Here is a 22,920-nt window from a genome sequence, read left to right as displayed (position 1 = left end):
ACTTGAGTCCAGCACTTTTTCTGACACTTTTCTGTAAACATTGGTTGAACTGTTTTAACCCTCTTTGTAGCCGATGAGGTCCACACTCACCTGTTTTGCTCTGGCTCCGAAGGTGAGGAAGCCACAGAAGGCGGGCATTCAGGCTTTCATTGCCAGAGAAACTGAGCCTGCCAGGCCATGAGAGTGCCCTCCTGCACCCCCTGTGCTGGGCACGGGCCAGCCACTCCCACCGCAGCGGTGCTGCATATAAAACAAGGGGGCTATGAAACTGGACCAGCGTCCAGTCCCTCCCAGCTGACTCTTTGACTACCAGCCTGGGGCCCTGCCGAGATCAGTAGCCTGTTAAGTCATTTTCATTCCACCACTCCCTCTTTCGGTGGTACTTCTGCTGGACCTACTTCTCTCACTGACCTTGGGAGCAGGGACTGGTTAAAAGTAGGCCTTGTCCCTGGAGGGCACCCAGGCCAGCAGCCCCCTGGAGGCAGGGCCATGGAAAGGGGTCAGGCAGGAGCCCCGCAGGGATGTCAGGGGCTCTTGCTTTTCAGCCTTTGTTAAACGCCTCTAAGGGACAGACTCCGACCTCTGTGCAGTCTGTTCAGCAGTCCAAGGATCTCTGACGTTTGTACTTTGTTTCTAAGGTTCAGGGCTTCCCAGGTGGTGCTAGTGGTAAAGAATCCTCCTGCCAATGCCAGGAGATGCAAGAGACGTGAGTTCGATCCCTGGTTTGGGAAGATCCTCTGGAGAAGGAAGTGGCAACCCACTCCAGTATTGTTGCTTGGAAAATCCCATGGACAGAGGAGCCTGGTGGGCTACAGTCCATGGGGTCACAAAGAGTCAGACACGACTGAGCACACATACATCTACATCTCCACCTTGTAAGGTTCAAACCACTTTCACATAATGCAAACATGATGTCCACACATTTAGATCTGTAAAATATTTCAAAGTTTGAACATGACTCCATAAGGGGGGTTGTTGGTTTACAAAAACTTTCAGTACAGATTTGCCTTGAATAACTAACATTTTAAATTTCTCAAGCCACCCAAGTAGGGTACTCTGTCATACTTTAAGGAACACAGTTGCAGAAGGAAGATACAGAACAGAATAAACAGAGACAGAAGGAAGATACAGTTAATAAAGGGTGGCAAATGAATCTTCCAGTCCTGGAATGTGCTATTTTTCTAACACAGCAAAATTTTTACTCTTATTCCCTCCCTTTTTTTAGAATTAGTTGACAAGGTTCTCATTTATTTATCAATCCAAGAATAGCGTTTTAGCTTCAAAGGACACAGCTGGATCCTTTCTCTCACCGACAGTCGCCGGTGTTTGTCAGACAAGAGTGTGTTTCCCAGCTCATCCTTCCTTCCTTTTAACCCAGGGTCTGTGTGCAAACTCCTGTGAGAATCAGCCTTTTTGTTGTCCAGATTAAACAACTCTGGTCACATACAGGTGGGGTCTTCACTAGGAACAAAGCTAGAAGTCCAAATGCCAGTGTTGTGGGTGCTCCTTAAGGGTTTGAGACAACATCTCACCTGCCAGCAAGGCCGCCATATTGGTCAGAGGGTGGGAGGCCCACCATGCCCCTCCTTCATGGAGCAGAGGCTGGGATGGGCTATATGACGCATTTCCCATTAACCCACATGATTACTTTGACTTCAGAAGTAATCATATGATTATTTTGAGTTCAGAAAGAATCCTTGTTCCAGATTATTGGCCTTGGTCTGTGACGTTCCAGAAAGCAGGAATGGTGTCTTTCCCTCAGGAACCTTCCACTGAGTAGATAGTGTTAGCGTTGCTGGTGTTCCTTTAGAGAGCCTGCTGACATCTTCAAACCAGAAGTGCCAAGAGAGGAATGTAGTGGGTCACACTGAGGCTTTGGGCAGATGGTTATGCTCCTCAGCCTAGGAGGCTTCACATACGGTTTTAGAATAGAAAGTGCAGTGTAAATTTAAGCCTTAGAAGAGGATGGTAACCAAGAAAAACCTTTGCAAATGGTCTTGCCACAGCATGTTTTAAGCATAGAGAGTCTGGAAGTGGAGGTGAAGGTACATGTACAGTGGTTTATCAATATTCCAGTACAAACACAGTACAATGGTACGTTCAGTGTGGTACCTGTCATTAGGAATATTTCAGAACACTTCAAAATTGCAGCGAATGTCAAGGGTCAATCAATGTATTTCCACAGTATCTGCATCTACATTTCTGATACAATGCCTAAAGCATTTATTTCTAATTTTCAATAAATAAATCTTTAGCTTACCCGGGAAGACATATCAGGGGAATTCAAGTTATAAAATGTATTCTCACTGTGCTGCATGCTTAGTCGCTCAGTCGTGTCCGACTCTTTGTGACCCATTGGACTGTAGCCTGCCAGGCTCCTCTGTCCATGGGATTCTCCAGGGAAGAATACTGGAGTGGGTTGCCATTTTCTTCCTCCAGGAGATCTTCCCGATCCAGGGATCAAACCCGCGTTTCCTGTGTCTCCTGCTTTGTCGGTGGATTCTTTACTCACTGAGCCTTTGGGTAGTCTCTGTTTTCCCTGGCAAGTTCAGAAGCTAAGCATTGGCATCTCTATTGGACGTGGAGAAATAGTCCAAGGTAGTGAAAAGAGTACAAGATTTCCAGTCACCTAGGGTGGAGGCCAAACCTTGGCCCAGCCATTTACCACCAGTCTGCGGCCTTGGCCAGTAACTAATCCTCTTCCTGTCTCAGTATTGTCTTCTGTAAAATGGGGCTGGCAACAGTCTCAACCTTATGGAATTTCTGTGGGTATTGGCCGTAGCACGACTTAAGTGGCTGACACTTGCCAAGCAGCTAAAAAATGGGATTATTACTCTGATACAGAACTACAGTGCTTGCATTCTCTTTAACTTACATGCAGGCAACTTTTTTTTTACATTTTTTTGAAACTGAAGTATAAATCAAATAATTTGATTTACAGTGTTTCGGGTATACAGCAAAGTGATTCAATTATATATGTAGAGAGAGAGATGTATGTATGTATTGTTTTCAGATTCTTTCCCATTATAAATTATTGTAAGATATCAAGTACAGTTCCCTGTGCTATACAGTAGGTCCTTGTTGTTTATCTGTCTTATATAGCAGCATATATTTGTTAATTCGAAACTCCCAATTTGTCCCAGGCAACGTTTAATGTGTACCTAGAACACATTAAAGAGACATAAGACAATTTCTCCAGTGTTTGGCTCACTGGACTCAATCTTATTCTACTTTTCAATCTCATTGTGATACGGAGAGAAATCATTACAGTCTTTATGTTTTCTTGAGCCTGTTGTCGATTCAACATCAACAGGGCTAGATTACATTATGTAAGAGCTGTTTCACTGCATTAAATGGAAGGACTTGTCTAGAAGCGGAAGTCAAGTACAGCAGAACAGCTGTGAGACCTCAAGGAAACCTAAACTTTCTAGGATTTAGACTGGGCATTTGTAATATGCTGAGCTTGGGTTTCGTGGTTTCAAGGTTGCTTCTAGCCTAAATGCTATGTTTCTGTTTGCTCAGTTGGCAAGCTTAGGGCTTGTCTCAGCAATTTGATTTTTAAAGTTTTGAATTCATAACTCACGGAATGACGAGCTGGAAGAGACATAGAGACCACCCAGGGTAACATTCTGGTTTTACAGATGAGGAAACTTGGATTCAGAGAATAAGGCTCCCCCACCCTCCTTTGGGAGTTGGTGATGGACAGGAAGGCCTGGCGTGCTGCGATTCATGGGGTCGCAAAGAGTCGGACACGACTGAGCGACAGAACTGAGCTGAACCCTTCTTCTATCACACAGTTCACTTTTGGCTGAACTAAAATCAGAACCCAGGTGTCCTGACTCCTAGATCAGTGCTCTTTCCTTGATACTGTGTGGCTTCTTCCCTGAAAATGGGGTATCACATTTAAGAACAAATTATAAAGATAGCACAGATAAGCTCTGACTAACTCTGACAACCCAACCATTTACTGAATAACTACAAAATTAAACAAGGCAAATTGATCTGACTGTTGAAAGGACTGTTTGAAAGGTTTTCACACTCCTATCTCTCCATCTTCTGGTCCCGTAGGAAGATGCGTTATTATTAAAATTTAGGGATAGCAGGAGGATCATGGCTGCCATGATTTTTGTCCCTTCATCTCTGGGAGTTGCATTTTAGTACCTTTGAAAAGCTTTGGCTTTCCACTCACCAAGTTTCTAGGGTCATACACTGCAACCTCAGAATCTAACACTTAATCTCTAGCTTCCCAACTTTATACTACCCTGCGGTCAAACATATTCATTCCTGGTGAAACAAAGAAATGATGTCATATTGACTAACCAAAGTCACCATGGGAATCTATTAATCATGAGCATGATCACAGGATGGACATAACCTATGTGAGTAACCAAGAAATAACAAATAAAATCAAACTGCTTTGTTAAATGGCGGACATGTTACAAGTCAACACGGTGAGTGAGTGGTATCTCATTAACCAGCCAGTGTTCTGGGTGTCTGTCCTGTGGTTCTGGCTCAAAATAAAGTCCAGGGTTTCCTTTCTTACCCTGCTCAGGCTGAGCCTCTTGTGGAAGCTGCTCCTTGTGACTTTGGAGCAGAGAGAGGAAGCTTGGGGTATTTCATTGGAAACCACTTCTGTGAAAAGCCACGTGTAGCATTTATTCTAAGAACTTGTTTGGACTTGAGTTACTTTTGGTGAAAAGAATACACTTTCTGTACTAGGAGAAATCAGTTGTGAACATTTATTTTTAAAAGGCTGGCTTTTTTGTAGAAAGAGGACAAAAGACAATCAATTTAGGGTGCTTATTTTTTGCTATTTTAGTGAGATGCAAGGCATTCAAGTCAGGTTCCTAAAAATTAAGAAAAGGAACCAGAAAGCATTCAGTATTGGAAAAAAAATCTTAATGATACATTATATTTTAGTTTCAGATTATAGTCAGTTGGTATACAGAGAAAAAGAGGACTGAAACAAAAAGTATAAAATCGGTAGAGAAAAGGCTGAGAACCAAGCAAACATACACAGAGAAAGATGCAGGCAGTGAGAGGAAGAAAGATGAGAGAAACCAGGAGACAATTAGAAGAGAGAATGATTTGGGGGACCTTAGGAGAAAGGACGGTGGGGCCAGGTGACTTTCCTCCCCAGCACTTAAGTCCTATTTGTCGTTATTTTCACCATCTTTGATTGAAGTTTTACTCTCCACCTAGACTATCACTATCAATTCCACCAGCACAAGAATCACACTGGGTTTGGCTCCCTATTGTTCTCCCGGTGCCTAGCACAGACAGGGTCAACAAGGAAGAATTAGTCAATGAATGCATGAACAAAGGAACAAGTGAAGAAAGAATGTGTAAGGAAAAGAGTCCCGTGGCCCAACCGGCTGGGGCAGCGGTCCCCTGAGAACTGCTTTTGTTTCCTCAAAAGCAAGAGACTGTGGACTGAGCTGACCTGGCCCCTGAGATACCTATGACAGCAATTTCTTTGGAGGCAGTTTCCATCTCACCCATGTTATCTTTGCTAAGCATTGTTGTTGTTGAGTCGCTCAGTTGTGTCCAACTCTTTGCAATCCCATGGACTGCAACATGCCAGGCTTCCCTGTCTTCCACTATGTCCTGGAGTTTGCTCAAACTCATGTCTGTTGAGTTGATGATGCCATCTATCCATCTCATCCTCTGTCGCCGACTTCTCCTGCACTCAATCTTTCCCACTATCAGGGTCTTTTCCAATGAGCTAAGTATTAGAACAGTGTTTTGTCTCTGTTTCTCTAGGAAATGTTCTTAAAGCTGAGGTTTTCGCCGTCTCTATCCTGTCTCCTGCTAACTCTTCAGCCCAGATCCAGCCAGCCATCTGAGGCTGTCAAACCTTTCTGTTCTATCCTGGGCTTCCTAGGTGGCGCTAGTGGTAAAGAATCTGCCTGCCAATGCAGGAGACACAAGAGACGTGGGTTTGATCCCTGGGTCGGGAAGATCCCCTGGAGAAGGAAATGGCAACTCACTCCAGTATTCTTACCTGGGAAATCCCATGGACAGAGGAGCCTGATGGGCTACAGTCCATGGGGTCACAAAGAGTAGGACATGACTGAGCGACTGAGCATACACATGCATACCATTTTAACCTTTTTTTTTTTTTTTTTTGGCTACACTGGATCTTACTTGTAGCATGCAGGATCTTCAGTGTTTGTTGTGGCATACAGACTCTTTTTTTAGTTAAGCCATGTAGGAGCTTTTATCTGCAGTATGTGGGATCTAGTTCCCTGATCAGGGATTGAACCCGGGCCCTCTGCATTGTCAACATGGAGGCTTAACCACTGAACCACCAGGGAAGCCCCATTTAATCCATTTTATGTGTAGACTTTTGTGGCATTCAGTACATTCACATCGTTATGCAAACATCCCCACTGTCTATCTCCAGAAATTTTTCATCTTCTTCAGCTAAAGTTCTCCAACTATACCCATGATACACTAACTCCCTAAATTCACTGATATTTTATCAGATTTCAGACTTTCTTACTCTAGTTTCTATTTCCTGAAGTTATCCTACCTTATTATTATTCGACTCTCTGTCCACAGTCTCCTTTCTGGCCAGAAGGTCTGGATACAGACAGGTCTGGATTGGGCTTCCAGCAAAATAATTTGCTAGCCTCAATTCAGTTCAGTTCAGTCGCTCATTCATGTCTGACTCTTTGCAACCACATGGACTGCAGCACGCCAGGCCTCCCTGTCCATCACCAACTCCTCAAGTTTAGCCAATCTCATGTCCATTGAATCATGGATGTCATCCAACCATCTCATCCTCTGTCGTCCCCTTCTCCTCCCACCTTCAATCTTTCCCAGCATCAGGGTCTTTTCCAGTGAGTCAGTTCTTTGCATCAGGTGGCCAAAGGATTGGAGTTTCAGCTTCAGCATCAGTTCTTCCAATGAATATTCAGGACTGATTTCTTTTAGGATGGACTGGTTGTATCTCCTTGCAGTCCAAGGGACTCAAAAGTCTTCTCCAACACCACAGTTCAAAAGTATCAATTCTTCAGCACTCAGCTTTCTTTATAGTCCAACTCTCCCATCCATACATGACTACTATAAAAGCCATTGCTTTGACTATATGGACCTTTGCCAGCAAAGTAATGTCTCTGCTTTTTAATATGCTGTCTAGTTTAATCATAGCTTTTCTTCCAAGGAGCAAACATCTTTAATTTCATGGCTGCAGTCAACATTTGCAGTGATTTTGGAGCCCAAAAAATAAAGTCTCTCACTGTTTCCACTGTTTCCCCATCTATTTGCCATGAAGTGATGGGACCAGATGCCATGATCTTAATTTTCTGAAAGCTGAGTTTTAAGCCAACTTTTTCATTCTCCTCTTTCATTTTCATCAAGAGGCTCTTTAGTTCTTCTTCACTTCTGCCATAAGGGTGGTGTCATATGCATATCTGAGGTTATTGATATTTCTCCTAGCAATCTTGATTCTAGCTTGTGTTTGCTAGCCTCAGTTTCTGCATTTGTAAAATTCAGATAAGAGATAGTACAGTAGATAATACAGATTCTAAATAGATAAGAGAACTGGAGTTCACTGGATTGTCTGTTTATTGTCCATCCCTCCTACCAGTCCACACACTAGTGTTCCTCACACCAGCCACTGCTCAGCAGACATACCTAGCTTCCCGATACCTTTGTCATCCTGATGCCCTTTCCAGGGCACACACCATCTTGTATCAGTCCAGCTCTTGGCCTCAGCTGCACATCCACCTGGGCTGTTGGTGAGCCCTGATCTCTGATGGAGTCATTCCAAGGTAGGGTCTCCCACTCCACCCTGCAAGCATTCAGTGGTCCCTCTTTGGCTTCTCTTCCCCAGTGGCTCAGACAATAAAGAATCAGCCTGAAAGACAGGAGACCTGGGTTCGATCTGTGGATCGGGAAGATCCCCTGTTGAAGGAAATGGCAACCCACTCCAGTATTCTTACCTAGAGAATCCCTTGGACAGAGGAGTCTGTTCATGGGGTTGCAAAGAGTCGGACACAACTAAGCAACTTTCACAACTAACAACTAACCCTTTCATTTTTCACTTTTCCCATTCCTTATGCCAGCCACTTCCCATCTTTCCTCTTCACTCCATCTCCCTACCCAGCCACTACCCTAGCGGTTCTCGTTAATCTTCTATGTCTCCATAGATCAGACTTCTTAAACTTTAGAGCACCTACAAATCATGCAGGCCCCCTAGGAGGTTCTGATTTCATAAGAGGTGGTGGGGTTGAAACCTGCTATTTTTACAAGCAACCCCAGGGAATTTTGATACGCAGACTGCCCAGTCCACTTTTCATGGAGGACTGTCCTAAGCCACAAGCTCCTTGAGAGCAGACATTTTGTCTTACCTGATTTTCATCTCTAAATACCTGGCAATAGATGTTGAAGCACTAATCGAATGAAACTGGCTGTCACTCTGCACTTCAGAATAAGTTACCATTCTCTTTTGAAATGCTAATTAGCTACAGCTGTTTAAATGCAGCTTAACTCTCTTGAATATTTTATCCTATCCTTTATCAGCCCTTTCCACTGCCACTGGGGGGTCAGGAACTATAAAGAATGTGTTGTTCTTTGACTAACAACTACCAAAGAAACCAACCAAAGGGCCAGATGAGATTTAGACAGAAGTGCCGAGGTACAGAGGTTGGACCTTTCCCCTTAGGAGGAGAAAGAACTCTCCTGGCTCTTGTTCTAGGCATCAGCTAAGCAGACGTCTTTGTAGCCACTGCAGTGGGCTTTTCTGGACTGGAAAGAATCTTAAGCAGGAAGGTCACTGCCAGGGATACTGGAAGAATGTGATATAAGGAAATAGGTAAATATAGACTGGGATTCCTGATCAGTGGCCAAAAGGCTTGTGTGCATGCTCAGTCACGTCTGACTCTGCAACCCCATGGACTGTAGCCTGTCAGGCTCCTCTGTCCATGGGATTCTGCAGGAGAAAATACGGGAGTGGATTGCCATCCCCTCCTGTGTTGGTTCCCGACCCAGGGATCAAACCTGGGTCTCTTGCATTGTAGGTGGATTCTTTACTGCTGAGCCACCAGGGAAACCCAGCCAAAAGGCTAACCTGCCTTCAAATCCTAGCTCTGCCAATTCCTAGCTTGAGATGAGGGTAATTAAACTCTTGGGACCGCTCGATTCCTCATCTTTAAAATGGGAAACTTTCTTGAGGATTAAAAGATGGGTCACAAATAATTCACAGGGATTCTATGATGTTGGGCAATCAGGAAGAATTTTCAAGAGATGTGGGTATCTTGGTAACCATATGTTTTTTTACCACAATGGAGGGAACACACATACACACATGCACATACACACACACCCCCCTACACTCTCAGTCAGCCTGGAAAAACAGAAGTGGCACCCCCTGTTGCCCTCTGGGGAAGTCTAACTCTAAAACCCCATCCCCACTGTAATAAAATGTTTCCAAAAGGAGCAAACAGGGTAACCCAGGGCCATGCCCTCCCACTTCCCTCTTCCCCTTAGCCTGTCTTGGGGAAGTGGGAGGTAAATAGGCGTGGGCACCTGGAACTGAAACATGTCTTTTATCACCTCCCATTCCGCCACCCCTTTCTCCTCTGCGCCAGGGCAGGGATCAGGTAGGGAGGCTCAGGCCTTTACTTTTCCCACACACATTTGGATCTGCTCTTCTCAGCCTCCAAAGCCTAGCTCATCATTCATCAAGATTCACTAATCACCTACAGGGTGCAGGACACTGTCCTAAACGCTTTACCCAGGACCTCCGGGGGAGACCATAAGAAATTCGTTCCAATATTTAAAATCTTTGCTCAGCTCATGAAGACTAATATGGAACCCTCACTTCATTCCCACCTTTACCTCTCCCCACCCCTGGCCAGCAAGAGTACTTTTTGCTTTGAAAGTGCTAAGCAACTTTGATTTACATGTTAATAATGTGTTCAGTTGCTCAGTCGTGTCCGACTCTGTGCGACCCCTACACTGTAGCCCATCAGGCTCCTCTTTCCATGGGATTTTCCAGGCAAGAATACTGGAGTGGCTTGCCATTTTCTTCTCCAAAATGTTAATAATAATGAACCCTTATAAACATTCTTTACATAACTTCAGGCTCCCTTCCATATTTATTGCCTTGTTCCTGCACATTTATTTGCTTTTAGGAGAAGAATTTGGATTGGTTTCCTCGGATGCGAGCCATGTCCCTTGTTAGCAATGAAGGTGACAGTGAGCAAAATGAGATTCGGAACCTGCAGGAGAAGCTGGAATCAACCATGAGTCTGGTCAGACAGCTGTCCGGTCAGCTGGCAGAGCTCAAGGAGCAGGTGGGTGCCCTTCGGAGATGGGAGCTCGGTGCGGGGGGTGATGTGAAATCCTTCACCACTGTGAGTGGGAGAGACAGGAGAATCCTGGCAGTGAGATTGTTGTCCACGGGATTGTAAATCACAGTAAAGAAACCCCACGCTATATTGTAAGAACCACCTCTCGGCAAGCAGAGCCTGCTTCTGCTTGTCACACCCATCTTGTGTGACACTTCTTCTGTGGAACAGGGAAGGAAGGAACAAATACTGAAAGAGAGGGACCACTTTGGACTTTTTGATAGAAAATCGTATATTCTGCCATCACAGCAATTATTAAGTTCATCAGAAAAGCAGATCGTCATTAGTATCTATCATTTCAGTGCTACAGTCAACCCCTTCATCATGTAAGATTGTTAGCCTTAGTAAAAATAGTATCAAAAGTAACTGTGGTAGCTTTTAAAATGACTAAGGTGATGGCAGTGATGATATGTGACAAGCAAGGGCTGCTTTAAAAGAACCACGGTTCCTCTTTCTTAACCACAGAGAGGGGTTTGCTCTGTTTCTCTGCCTATGGAAATTCACTTTTAAAAATATTTTCCCTTTTTCAATAAATATTCACTGGGAAATATTCACCCAACACTGTGTGTTCCACCAGCGCTGGGAAAGAGTGAGAAAAATCAGCTTAATACACTCTCTCTTTTCCCCCCAGATGACAGAACAAAGGAAGAATAAGCAGAGACTGGGCTTTCTCGGATCAAACACACCCCATGTGAATCATCACATGCCACCACACTGATACCGTGGGGGCAGCCGTGACTAGCCTTTCATCAGCGTCCTGCCTGATCACTGAATAAAGAACTGAGACCGAGGGGAGTGAACAGTGCCTATTGTTGAAAAGTTAAAAACAACCAAGTGCCAAGATGTTGAGTGGTTTAGCTCTGAGAACAATTTTTAACTGTGTTTTCATGGTTGAGAAGACCAAACTTAAAATGCAGCCGCTAGAAAGCACACATCACGCAATCTTAATGCAAAGTCAAGCCGCTTGCTCAAATGGACAGAGAGAGGAGGAGGGAGGCGGGGTGGAAGGAGACGCAGGGCAGAGAGAACTACCTTTGGCTGAATCGATAAGGGTCTGTTTTGCCTTTAATGCTCACTGCAACCTTTGTCATGGTTGGTTGGAATGTCTTTCTTTTAATTATGGCATCTGGGTCAGTGATACAGGAAGTCATATTTTGGTGGCTAAGTTTTACTAAGGGAAATAACTAAAAAGATTAAAAATGAGAGCTGCAAAGAAAAAATTTTAATGCTTCCAAATCGTAGCCATCACAGGCAATTTCCTTATTTATAACATGGAACACAATGGATTTATGGCCCTAGGAACTAGTGCTTTGGAGCTTATGTCCCTCAGCTGACAACACGATTGGAATACGATTGCTTTCTCCCAGATTCAGAGGGACTCTTGTCAATACGGAGCACAAAAAGAGGCTTTTATATAACTTGTTAACATATGTTTCAAGTCCTGTAGAGACTAAGACTATCAAAGATTTGGGAACAAAAAAGCTGACAGTAAGCCCCAGAGAAGAATTTTTTGAGAACATATGTGTGCTATTGAAATACATTGAGATTAACAAATGAAAATGCTTAAAGGTGACAAGAAATACAGAGAAACTTATGATGGTGGCATTGCCTTTTATAAATATGGAGTAAAAGCTCTTTGATTCATGTTTGCTGTGCTTAAGAACTGAGTGGTTTTATTTATTCTATTCCTGCAGTTAGGGGGAAAAATCCAAGAAATGTATTGAATACTCCAGAAAATGCAACGTTTCAATTGCATATTTTAAACTCTTATCAGTAAGAGCTTTGCAAAAGGTAAAAAGATAATAATCTCTTTCTCAAATTGTTTTTATGTTAAATTATGCAACCAGAATTTGTGGAGGGAGAAAATAACCTGCCATTCCTGTGTTAGTCTTAGAGACTATGCCTTTAGAATGCTAAAGCAAAATTCACATCATGAAAGTGTTAGGGGAACCGCAGTGTGGTGAGAGCGTGAGGCATGTGACACCAGACTCTGGGAAGTGCTCAGCAAGCTGACCTTTTCTGGTTGCTGCCCCCAAAAGAAAAAAAAAATTGCCTTTTAAACTCTCGTGTTCTTACCACCAAGGTTTAAGGTCTGGACAGGATTTGCTATGCCCCTTTTTAAAGCTTTTGGATTATTTGAATGTAGTTTAAGCTCTTGGCTCCTAAAATTCTCTAATCACGGTCTAGGAAGATGATAAAGAATGCCCAAACCCATCCTTCTTCCACACCCCATTAAAATGTAGACTTGGAGGAAAGCTGCGGAAACCCAGAGCAGTGAATTTTTGAACTGAATCTGCTGATGCATGCCCCCCTCCAAATAACTCCCCAAGTTAAAAATTGCTCACTCTGATGTGATAGTATTTTTCCGGACCGGTCCCTGAAGGATCACGATCAAGAAGGATCAGAAACTGAGCTATATCAGCACAGAGCCTAGGACCCAGTGGGCGTTCAGTGAATGTCTGAGAAATTCTACTGTCATTCAGTCCTAATGCATCAGTAAAACTTTAAACCGTATCACATTTTGAGTTTTAAATGGCTCTCCCAAAACTGAAGTAGACCAAAGCAGCCATTTAAAAAAAACACACACACAAAATAAGGCCATTCTTGTTATTAACAGTATTAGATGAAAAGTACCCTTTTAAAGTATTTTAACTAGGCAGAGAGGTTCACAGGCAGAGTAAAGTGGTAAATACTAGCTATATTGCAATGTCAGAACCTATCTCTGTTTAGCAGAAACTAACATGTTTCTGATGGATATCCCAGCATCAAGAAAAAAAATTAGTTTGTACAGATGAGCGCAACCTGTCTTTCAGATGAACTACCTACTTTTTTCTTACACAGTTTTTTAGAGAGAATGAGTCATTGGATATGTACCTGCTATCAAGAAATGGCCTAACCTCTCCAACCGCTGAGGAGTGGCAGGTCATCATGTCACAGTGCGTTAAGTGTTCAAAAGGGATTGCAACTAACCAGACTCTTATTTAATCAAAATTGAAATATTGCTCAGTTGTGTTCTCTTCTTTCCTTCCTCAATACTTTGAGATTATTAAAGTAAAATAAACGAAAGCAAACAAAAAAGGCAGCTTTCAGGCTATTAAATTCATGATGAAGCAGATAATCATGACATTCGCTATAAATTTATATTTGTTTTATATATGTTTGTTAATGCAACTGGAATATTTGACCTAGACAAGTGTCAATTAACGTTCTCATATTTATATAGTGATATTAAAATAAGTATAATCATCTTTGATTTTGATGTTAAGAGAAATGTTTTACTGTTTAGTTATTAAAACCCATATTGGCTTAAAAGTATCAGTTTCTGTGGAACATAATTTTTAACTTCAAAAGGATTTGATTCCCCTACATAGTCCACTCTGAAGCCCAAGAGCTTCATGCAGGTATGTTTTAAGACTATAATACTAAAAAATAAATTTTATACATGTAAAATTAACATATTTTACCTTTTAAAAGTTTGTTTAGACAAGGGCTTATTTTCTTGCATACTGAAACTTTTCTGTTGGTGCTGCTGTTGCATCACTTCAATCATGTCCGACTCTGCGACCCCGTAGACGGCAGCCCACCAGGCTCCCCCGTCCCTGGGATTCTCCAGGCAAGAACACTGGAGTGGGTTGCCATTTCCTTCAATGCATGAAAGTGAAAAGTGAAAGTGAAGTCGCTCAGTCCTGTCTGACTCCTAGCAACCCCATGGACTGCAGCCCACCAGGCTCCTCCATCCATGGGATTCTCCAGGCTAGAGTACTGGAGTGGGTTGCCGTTGCCTCCTCCGTTCTATTGGTGATGAGGATGCATTTTCTAGTGGATTATTGATAAATCAGGAAGATGTTCTGCTCAAGTCAGAACTGTTTGCTCTTTTCCATATTCTCAGCTCATAACTCATTGTTTTGGTTGTTCTTTTTAGTTTATAGTTGTTTTATTAGAAGCAGTAATGCTGAAGGGTCCACCCTCTGTCCCCATGCCCCAGGGCTGAGAATAAGCATAGAAATTGGGGATCTAGAGACTTGGGGAGGGAAAGTGCATTTTGGGACTTCACTGTGATTAGGGGAAGGGCTTCCCTGGTGGCTCAGTGGTGAAGATCCCGCCTCCCCAAAGCAGGAGACTCAGATTTAATCCCTGGGGATGGAAGATCTCCAGGAGGAGGAAACGGCAACCCACTCCAGTATTCTTGCCTGGGAAATTCCATGAACAAAGGAGCCTGGCAGGCTACAGTCCAGGGGTCAGACAGGGTCAGACACAACTGAGCTAGTAAAGTAGGGGAAAGACGGAGTAAAGGGTAGATAGTAGGATGAACAGGGCTTACCCTCAAGGGACCCAGCAGACTGGGACATAAGTAAGTAAATATTGCGCAGGTATAATGATTTAACAGATTACAATCTCAAGAGATAACCCTTAAACATGCAAAGAACAGGGCTTTGTGGAGAGCATCCGTAAGACGTGTGTTCCCTCAAGCAGCTCTCAAATCTTTACAGAATCACAAATCAGCATATTCTGACCCACAGACCTGTTCCAGGAAGCCCTGACACTCAATGCAATGCAAAAAGAGGGTACAGCAGGCATCTTAAACACAAGCACAGGTGCCCATAGAACCAGAAAACTGACTGGAATGAGTGCAGTTATGAGGGGCACATTGTATGTAGGGAAAGGGAAACCCGTGGGGAGCTTTCTTTTTTTTAGTTTATTTTATTGAAGTATAGTTGATTTACAATATTATGTTAATTTCTGCTGTCCAGCAAAGTGATTCAGTTATATATATATACATGCATTTTTTCATATTCTTTTCATCATGGTTTATCCCAGGATATTGAATATAGGTCCCTGTGCTATACAGTAAGGCCTTGTTTATCCATTCTGTATATACTAGTTTGCATCTGCTAATGTGGGGAGCTTTCTGTTTACAAATTTGACACCTAATTCCACTTTGAAGAAAATGCCTAAAGCCAGTTGAGGCTCTCTAGTCATTGGTGGCTCAGCTCGTAAAGAATCCCAATGCAGGAGACCCTGGTTCGATTCCTGGGTCTGGAAGATCCCCTGGAGGAGGACATGGCAACCCACTCTGGTATTCTTGCCTAGAGAATCCCCATAGACAGAGGAGCCTGGCAGGCTACAGTCCATGGGGTCGCAAAGAGTCAGACACGACTGAGCAACTAAGCATAGTCACTCATTTGTTATCTCTGAAAGAATTGTTGGTAAATCTACACCATTTAGTAGAAGAAAGTACACTATACCAAAATGGAGCAGAGGAACTAAAATGCATGTGAAACTCAAGAAATCTGAAAACAAAGCCAGATTTCACCTCTGAACTGAATGTTTCCACAGACTTGAATAATTTATGAAAGTACCATTCCAGTTCTTCTCATTTCACCAGAAGCCTTTTTTTTCCCCCTGCAGTAGAAGATAGCTATATTTGCCTCAAAAAGTATGATTCTAATATATGTCAAGACCAGATAAGTATAACTTATAAATTATTATTAATAAAGTTGAATTTATAAAACTTTTTTTGCGTGTGATACTTCAAGTGCTATGTCATTTTTTAATATTTCTAAATAATGTATTGGCATGAAAATCATTATTATCGCTGTTTTACATAATGAGACTTGGGGGACAAAACTTTGGCAACTTGAACCACGCTGGTGAGAGTTCAAGTGGGCCATTGTGCCCAGCGCTTACTGGGAATTGGCCCGACTCCCAATTGGCCAGCACCTCCTAGTATATCGACATTGTGCTGACACCCAGCAGGGGCTCCGTGGGCACAGGTCATATGGTTGTCCAGAATTTCCTGGTTCTTAACCCCCAGAGCATGGCACAGCTGAAATCAAAATGACTTGCATGAATCACGTGCAAACCACGAAGAGAATTCTCTGCTCACATGGGCATTTTGCAGTGTCCTTGAAGCTGGGTGACAAGAATTGTTTTGTTTTGTTTTGTTTGAGATCTGAGGAAAGGCTTCGGGAGGGAAACTGAACAATGAGTTCCTCTTCCAGTGAGAGAAATTGGCACAAACGGAGGATACACGTGGTGGGGAGCGTCATGGACACTGGAAAGTGACCCTGCATTTGACTGTCAACCGCGGTGCTTTGAGGAAGTCTTAGGAAGGCAAATCTTCAGAGCACAAAAATCTGCAGGCCAGAAATCTATGTACTCGAACCACTCCTATGTCCCTCCCTGAAAGCAGAGGCACTGGCATATCTCAGGGAACCTGCCGCATGGAACACAGAAACACAGAGACCAAACTTGATGAAGGTAGAAAACTGGCAAGAACAGAGATGAATTGTTGAACATAGTTTGGCTCAATCTAACAGAAAATTCTGGTCTTTGCACTTCAGTGTGGATTTCTGCCTTGATTAACCTGTTTCCTTTTCACTCTGGTCCTTGGAGCAAAATCAGCTCCAAGTAGAACTGTCCTCCTTACAGCTGTGGAAATGTGGATACAGGTGTGAATTTCCTCTATAATCCACCACAAAGACTTCCTCCCAAAGTCTTCCTCCCTCAAATCTGCACAGGGAAAAGCTGCTACTGAGGCTGCTGCCTGTCCTAACAACTGTGCTTTTTCGTTCCGTTTTTATAATTGTCTTCACTGTGGACAGTTGTATCTGCCTTTTTGTCTGCCATAACCTGTTCCTTCTCTTTCAACATAGATCAGGTTTTTTTGTGTGAACCTGATCTTTTCAGCGGTATCTTCTAATAGAAAAATTTGTGAACACAATACCTTAAAATTAGACCTAGTTTTATTAAATATATTAATATATTTTAGATCTTTTAGGGTATTATGGGAAAAGAAAAATCAGGTTGGGTGACATGGACTGAGAGATCTATTTTAAGGATTTGACCTCATGCAGTTATAGGGAAGGGGACTTCCTAGGTGGCGCTAGTGGTAAAGAACCTGCCTCCCATGCAAGAGACTAAAGAAACGCTGGTTTGATCCCTGGTCAGGAAGATCCCCGGAGGAGGGAATGGCAACCCACTCCAGTATTCCTGTCTGGAGAATCCCATGGAAAGAGGAGCCTGGAGGGCTACAGTCCATGGGGTCATGGACATGACTGAAGTGACTTAGCACGCACTCAAGCATGCACACACAGTTGTAGTGAAGAGATGGTGAAGAACTCAATAGAAGCTTGCTGCAATGGTATCGGTGGTTGAGTCTGAAATCACTAAGTCAGTGGGGCTGGCGGTCAGAAAAAAAAGCTGGGTGTGAGGCATGGAAGGGCCAGGACAAATTACAACCCAGGAGGACAAACAAGATTTGCATCTGGCTCTCACAACCTCCAAACTCCATGGCATAAAAAAGCTGGTGACCTTTACCATGGAACAGTATGCATCTGACCCAGGACTCAGAGAAGCTGAAGGAGATCTGATGGGTGCTGGGAAATAGAAGACTGTCGTGTCTAGCCACTGTTCACACCAGTATCATGAGCAGGAGATCAGGTTTCAATGGCAGCTGTTGTCTACTCCTTCTGAACTTAATAACTCTTGTTTCATTCCCACCTTCCATATCTCAGGAAAATACTTCCTGTGGTCAAAAGTAACCTCTAATCCTCTGAGAGAGGGATTCTGGGAAATGTAGTTCTAGCTAAGCTAAACTGAAGTAGTGCAAAGCCACTCCACTGGAGTAGAACTTGATGCTCCCCAATAGTGATACTCTCCTAATCCTGGACACACAAAGGACACATTTCTCAGCACATGTCCCAGCACCCACTGCAGCTGGGGGAAACACACTACTAGTTTGTTTTTGTGGGGTTTTTTTAGATTTTTTTTTTTATGGTTGTTTGGGTTTTGTTTTGTTTTGTTGGCCCTGTTGCACAACATGTGGGATCTCAGTTCTCTTGATCCAACCAGGGATCAAACCTACGCCTCCTGCAGTGGAAGCACAGAATCTTGATTCCTGGACTGCCAGGGTTGTCCCAAGATTTACTTTTCATTGGGGTAACTTTGGTTTGTAACATTATATGTGTTTCACATGTAGAACATTATATTTCCATTTCTGTAGGCCCTACAGCTTGCCCACCACCAAAAATTTAAGTTTCCATCATCACCATATAGTTGATCCCTTTTACCCATTTCTCCCCTCTGGTAACCACTATTCTGTTCTCTGTATCTACATGTTTGCTTTTATTTGGTTTAGTTTGTTCATTTATTTTATCTGTTTGATTTTTGTATTCCACATCTGAGTGAAATCTTATGATATTTGTCTTTTTTGCATCTGACTTATTTCACTTAGAACTAATGGTCAAGGTACATCCATGTTGTCACACATGGCAGAATTTTGTCTTTTTTATGACTCATCAGTATTCCATTTTGTGTCTGTATATACCACATCTTATCCATTCATCCATCCATGGATTCTTAGGTTGTTCCCATATCTTGGCTACTGTAAATAATGCCATGATGAACATAAAGTTCCCTGTATCTTTTCAAATTAGTGGATTCACATTCTTTGGATAAATGCCGAGAAGTATCATGGCTGGATTATACGGTAATTTTAGTCTTAACTTTTTGAGGAATCTCCATACTGTTTTCCATGGTAGCTACACCAACTACAGTCCCACCAACAATATACCAGGGTTCCCTTTCCTCCACATTGTTTGCAATGTTTGTTATTCCTTGCATTTTTATGATACCCATTCTAACAGGTATGAGGTGATGTCTCATTATGGTTTTGATTTGCATTTCCTAACTAGTGATATTGAACATCTTTTTATGTGCTCATTGGCCCTTTGTATTTCTTTGGAAACATTTTTAATTGGGTTATTTATGGTTTTGTTGTTGAGTTACTTGTGTTCTTTATATATTTTGGATCTTACTCCCTTATCAGATATAGAATCTGGATATAGATGTAGGATATATAATATTTTCTCCCATTCTGTAAGTTGTCTTTTCATTTTGATGTTGGTTTCCTTTGCTGTGCAGAAAATTTCAAGTTTGATATAATCACATTTGTTTGTTTTTGCTTTTGCTTTTCTTGCCTAAGGAGACATGTCTAGAAAGACATTGCTAATATGCCAATGTAAGAGTGCATACTGCCTATGTTTTCTTCTAGGACTTTTATAGTTTCAGACCTTACATTCAAGTCTTTAATCCATTTTGAGTTGATTTCTCTATATGATGTCAGACAGTGGTTCTGTTTTATTTATTTTTTTTGTGCATGTGGCTGATATGACTAGTTCTGAACAGTGAATTGTGAGTACAACAGACAAGTGGAGGCTATAAAAAAGTCCCTTCACAACCTCAAGTTCTTTTCCCACCACTTTAATCATGGAGGCCAAGATGGAACCATCCTGAAACCCTGAGTCAGCTCTTTGAAGAGAACTACCCTGGAGATCCTTGATACACACAGCAGAATTGATATGAGTCAAAAACTTAACTGTGGTAAGTCATTGACATTTAAAAGTTTTGTTTCCTGTTAAATAAATGAGATTAGGGTAAATGTGATGGTTACTATAGCATAATACAGTCTACCTGACTAATGCAGACATTTGTATTAGGGACCAGAAAACTGACCCAAATGTACAGCTTCTGAGATGTATCCAAGAAAAAGATGAAGAAAAATCTATGTTTACAAACTCTATTTATAATTTAAAAAATTGAATGCAGTACAAAGGCCCAGTAATTTGGGTGTGTTTTAAAATTGTTGATTCAATCATAGAATGGACTTTCATGTGTGTGTGCATGTGTTAGTCACTCAGTCATGTCCAACTCTTTGCAACCCTACGTACTTGTAGATGGCCAGGATCCTCTATCTATGAGATTCCTCAGGCAGGAATACTGGAGTGACTTACCATGGCCTTCTCCAGGTAATCTTCCAACCCAGTGATCGAACCAGGGTCTCCTGCTTTGCAGGCAGATTCTTTACCATCTGAGCCACCAAAAGTATGTACACTGAGGCTACATTGGAAAACAGGCAGAATAAACTTTTAAAATGCCTACAAATTTTATGTACACTATTAACTGTAGAAGAGCATGTTTCTCAAAAAGACTTGAACAAAATCCACTATAATGGTATTTATTTTAAAATAACTATGGGATTATATATTATTTTCCTGTTTCATTTTCGAAGTTTTTTATGGTTTAAACATCTTTAGAAGGAAATGAAAGTTGTGTTAAGTCCAGCAAGTGTTTTCTAAGAATGTTTTCCCAAATTCATTTACATTTTATACAATCATTGAAATTGTAGATTTAGTGAATACTATAGCCACAGTTTATATTGATTTCAACAAGACGTTAAAGAAAAGTTGAATGATTTTCCTACAGACAAGATACACAACTTGTCCTTGATAAGAATAGAGGTCTACAAATATGCAAGTAAACAACATGAGGGAATTGTACTTAACATGAGATTTGAGTAAAATATCCTTGTGTATGTGTGTGTGCTCAGTCACTCAGTCATGTCCAACTCTTTATGGACTCATATAGACTGTAGCCTGCCAAGCTCCTCTGTCCATGAAATTTTCCAGACAAGAGTACTGGAATGAGTTGCCATTTCCTCCTCCAGGGGATCTTCCCGACCCAGTGACCAAAGCCATGTCTTGAGTCTCCTGCACTGGTAGGCAGATTCTTTACAACTGGCACCACCTGGGAGGCCCAAAATATCCTTGGCCGATTGTTAAATCTCTGTCCTTTGCCTTTTCCTGATCAAAATTTATTTCAATGTCTGAAATAAAGAAATAGCAAAATTTTTAAATGTGGAGATGATATAAAGTTGTGAAGTAAACAAGATGGATGACAAAGTAACAATATGGTCAGAAAACTAGAATGATGAACAAAGCTATTGTGATAGATTTTAACGGGGAGAAATGTAAAGTTTAGCTCCAAAGAGCTCAGTTGCATAAATATAGGATATAGAAGACAACTACTCATGTAAAAAGCAAACAAACCTTGAGATTTTCAATAACCTCTAGCTCTATATTGATATATTCATTTACTTCAACATGTTTCTCATCTTAGGCATGCTCAGTCGCATTTGACTCTTTGCAACCCCGTGGACTGTAGCCCACCAGGCTCCTCTGTCCATGGAATTTTCCAGACAAGAATACTAGAGTGGGTTGCCATTTCCTCCTCCAGGAGATCTTCCTGACCCAGGGGTCAAACCTGAGTCTCTTATGTCTCCTGCATTGCACAAGGATCTTTTACTGCTTGAGCGACTGGGGAAGTCCCTCAACATGTGTATATTTAGTGTTTATTTTATTTAAGAAATTTGAAGAAGTCCAGGCAAGATATGATAAGGGTTTTATCTTAGAGAGTAAGCACTGGGGATAGAAAGATGGATTGGTTACAAGAAATACTCTAAAGGGAGAATCTACAGAACTTGGTGCTCAATTGGATGCTCAAGAAGAAGGTTTCCAGAATGATTCTTGGGCTTTGAGCTTGCTGAATAGGGAAAGAGTGATGCCGTTTATTGAGCTAGGGAATACTGGAGAAGTGGGCTCAAGGGGGAAATAAAAGATGAGTTTATTCTTGGACATACTCAGTTTTAGTTCTTTAAGGCATATCCAGGAAGGAATATCTGTTCGATAGAGGTTATAAGGGTCTGAAGTCTATGAAAGAAGTCAGGGCTAGAGATTAAAGTTGTAAGAGTCATTGAGAATTCATGACAGTGAGACTAAAGAAGTAAATAAATGCTGAAAGACAGAGATTAGACCCTGAGAAGAGAAGATCAAGGACAGAGCCCCAAAGAACAACTAGCAAGAGAAGTAAAAAAAAAAAAAGTGAGAAAGAAAAATCAGAGAGCTAATGTGAGAACAAAAAAGAATGATGTTTCAGAAATCAAGGGAGGAGTTTCAAAAATATATGAAATTTCCTATCAAATATACTAGTAGACTGTCAGAGCCTCATAACATTCTCCTAAGTTTCTATTCTAAGCATATTAGGTAATACCATACATAATAATACAATATAGAAGCAAAATTCCATCATCACACATAAACTAGGTAATATAATTATTAAAGCAAAGTCTATTTAAGAGTTAAAGGAATTTTTCTAACTACATTGGGGCCACTCCCTTGACACTCCATTCTCAGAATTAATTTGTGCACAGTCTCAGGTAAGAAACTAGGGGAGGATTTCCTTGGTGGTCCAGTGATTAAGAATCAATCTGCCAATGCAGGGGACATGGATTTGATCCCTGGTCTGGGAAGATCCTACATGCCATGGAGCAACTAAGCCCGAGCACCACAACTACTGAGCCCCCAGGCCTAGAGGCAGGGCTCCGCAAAAAAAAGAAGCCAGCACAATGAGAAGGCTGCGCACCACAAGGAAGAACAGCCCCTAATCACAACTACAGAGAGCCTGAATGCAGCCATGAAGACCCAGCATAGCCTTAAATAAACAATTTTTTTGTAGGAAAAAAAAAAAAAGAAAAGAAACTAGGAGAAAACTTTGAGTCACTCTCACAATTTATCCCTTACCCAAGATATGGGCTGCTTTCTTCCAAAAAAAAAAAAAATAGGTGGCCATCTCCTTTTACACGAGAACTATGCTCTGAGTCCATCAGTCCCTGCGTCACACTTCCCCTTTTCCCTTCCATCCCCATCCAATCTTCTAACTCTAG

General features: G+C 42.0%; 1 protein-coding gene across 2 annotated transcripts in view; it reads left to right on the top strand.

The window, feature by feature from the left end:
- Positions 1 to 13,673, top strand: part of ITPR2 (inositol 1,4,5-trisphosphate receptor type 2) — a 559,320-nt gene extending 545,647 nt beyond the window's left edge. For both annotated transcript variants that reach the window (XM_043440936.1, XM_043440938.1), the window contains 2 exons: positions 10,143 to 10,304; positions 10,990 to 13,673. In XM_043440936.1, coding sequence (XP_043296871.1) covers positions 10,143 to 10,304; positions 10,990 to 11,076 — 249 coding nt within the window. In that variant the 3' untranslated portion in view covers positions 11,077 to 13,673. The remainder of the gene's footprint in view (positions 1 to 10,142; positions 10,305 to 10,989) is intronic.
- The last annotated feature ends 9,247 nt before the right edge of the window (positions 13,674 to 22,920 follow it).

The sequence above is a fragment of the Cervus canadensis genome, chromosome 21, assembly GCF_019320065.1.
Source record: "Cervus canadensis isolate Bull #8, Minnesota chromosome 21, ASM1932006v1, whole genome shotgun sequence".
Taxonomy (NCBI): domain Eukaryota; kingdom Metazoa; phylum Chordata; class Mammalia; order Artiodactyla; family Cervidae; genus Cervus; species Cervus canadensis.
The sequence above is the reverse complement of the archived record's forward strand: the minus strand, read 5'-3'. Positions and strand labels throughout refer to the sequence as shown.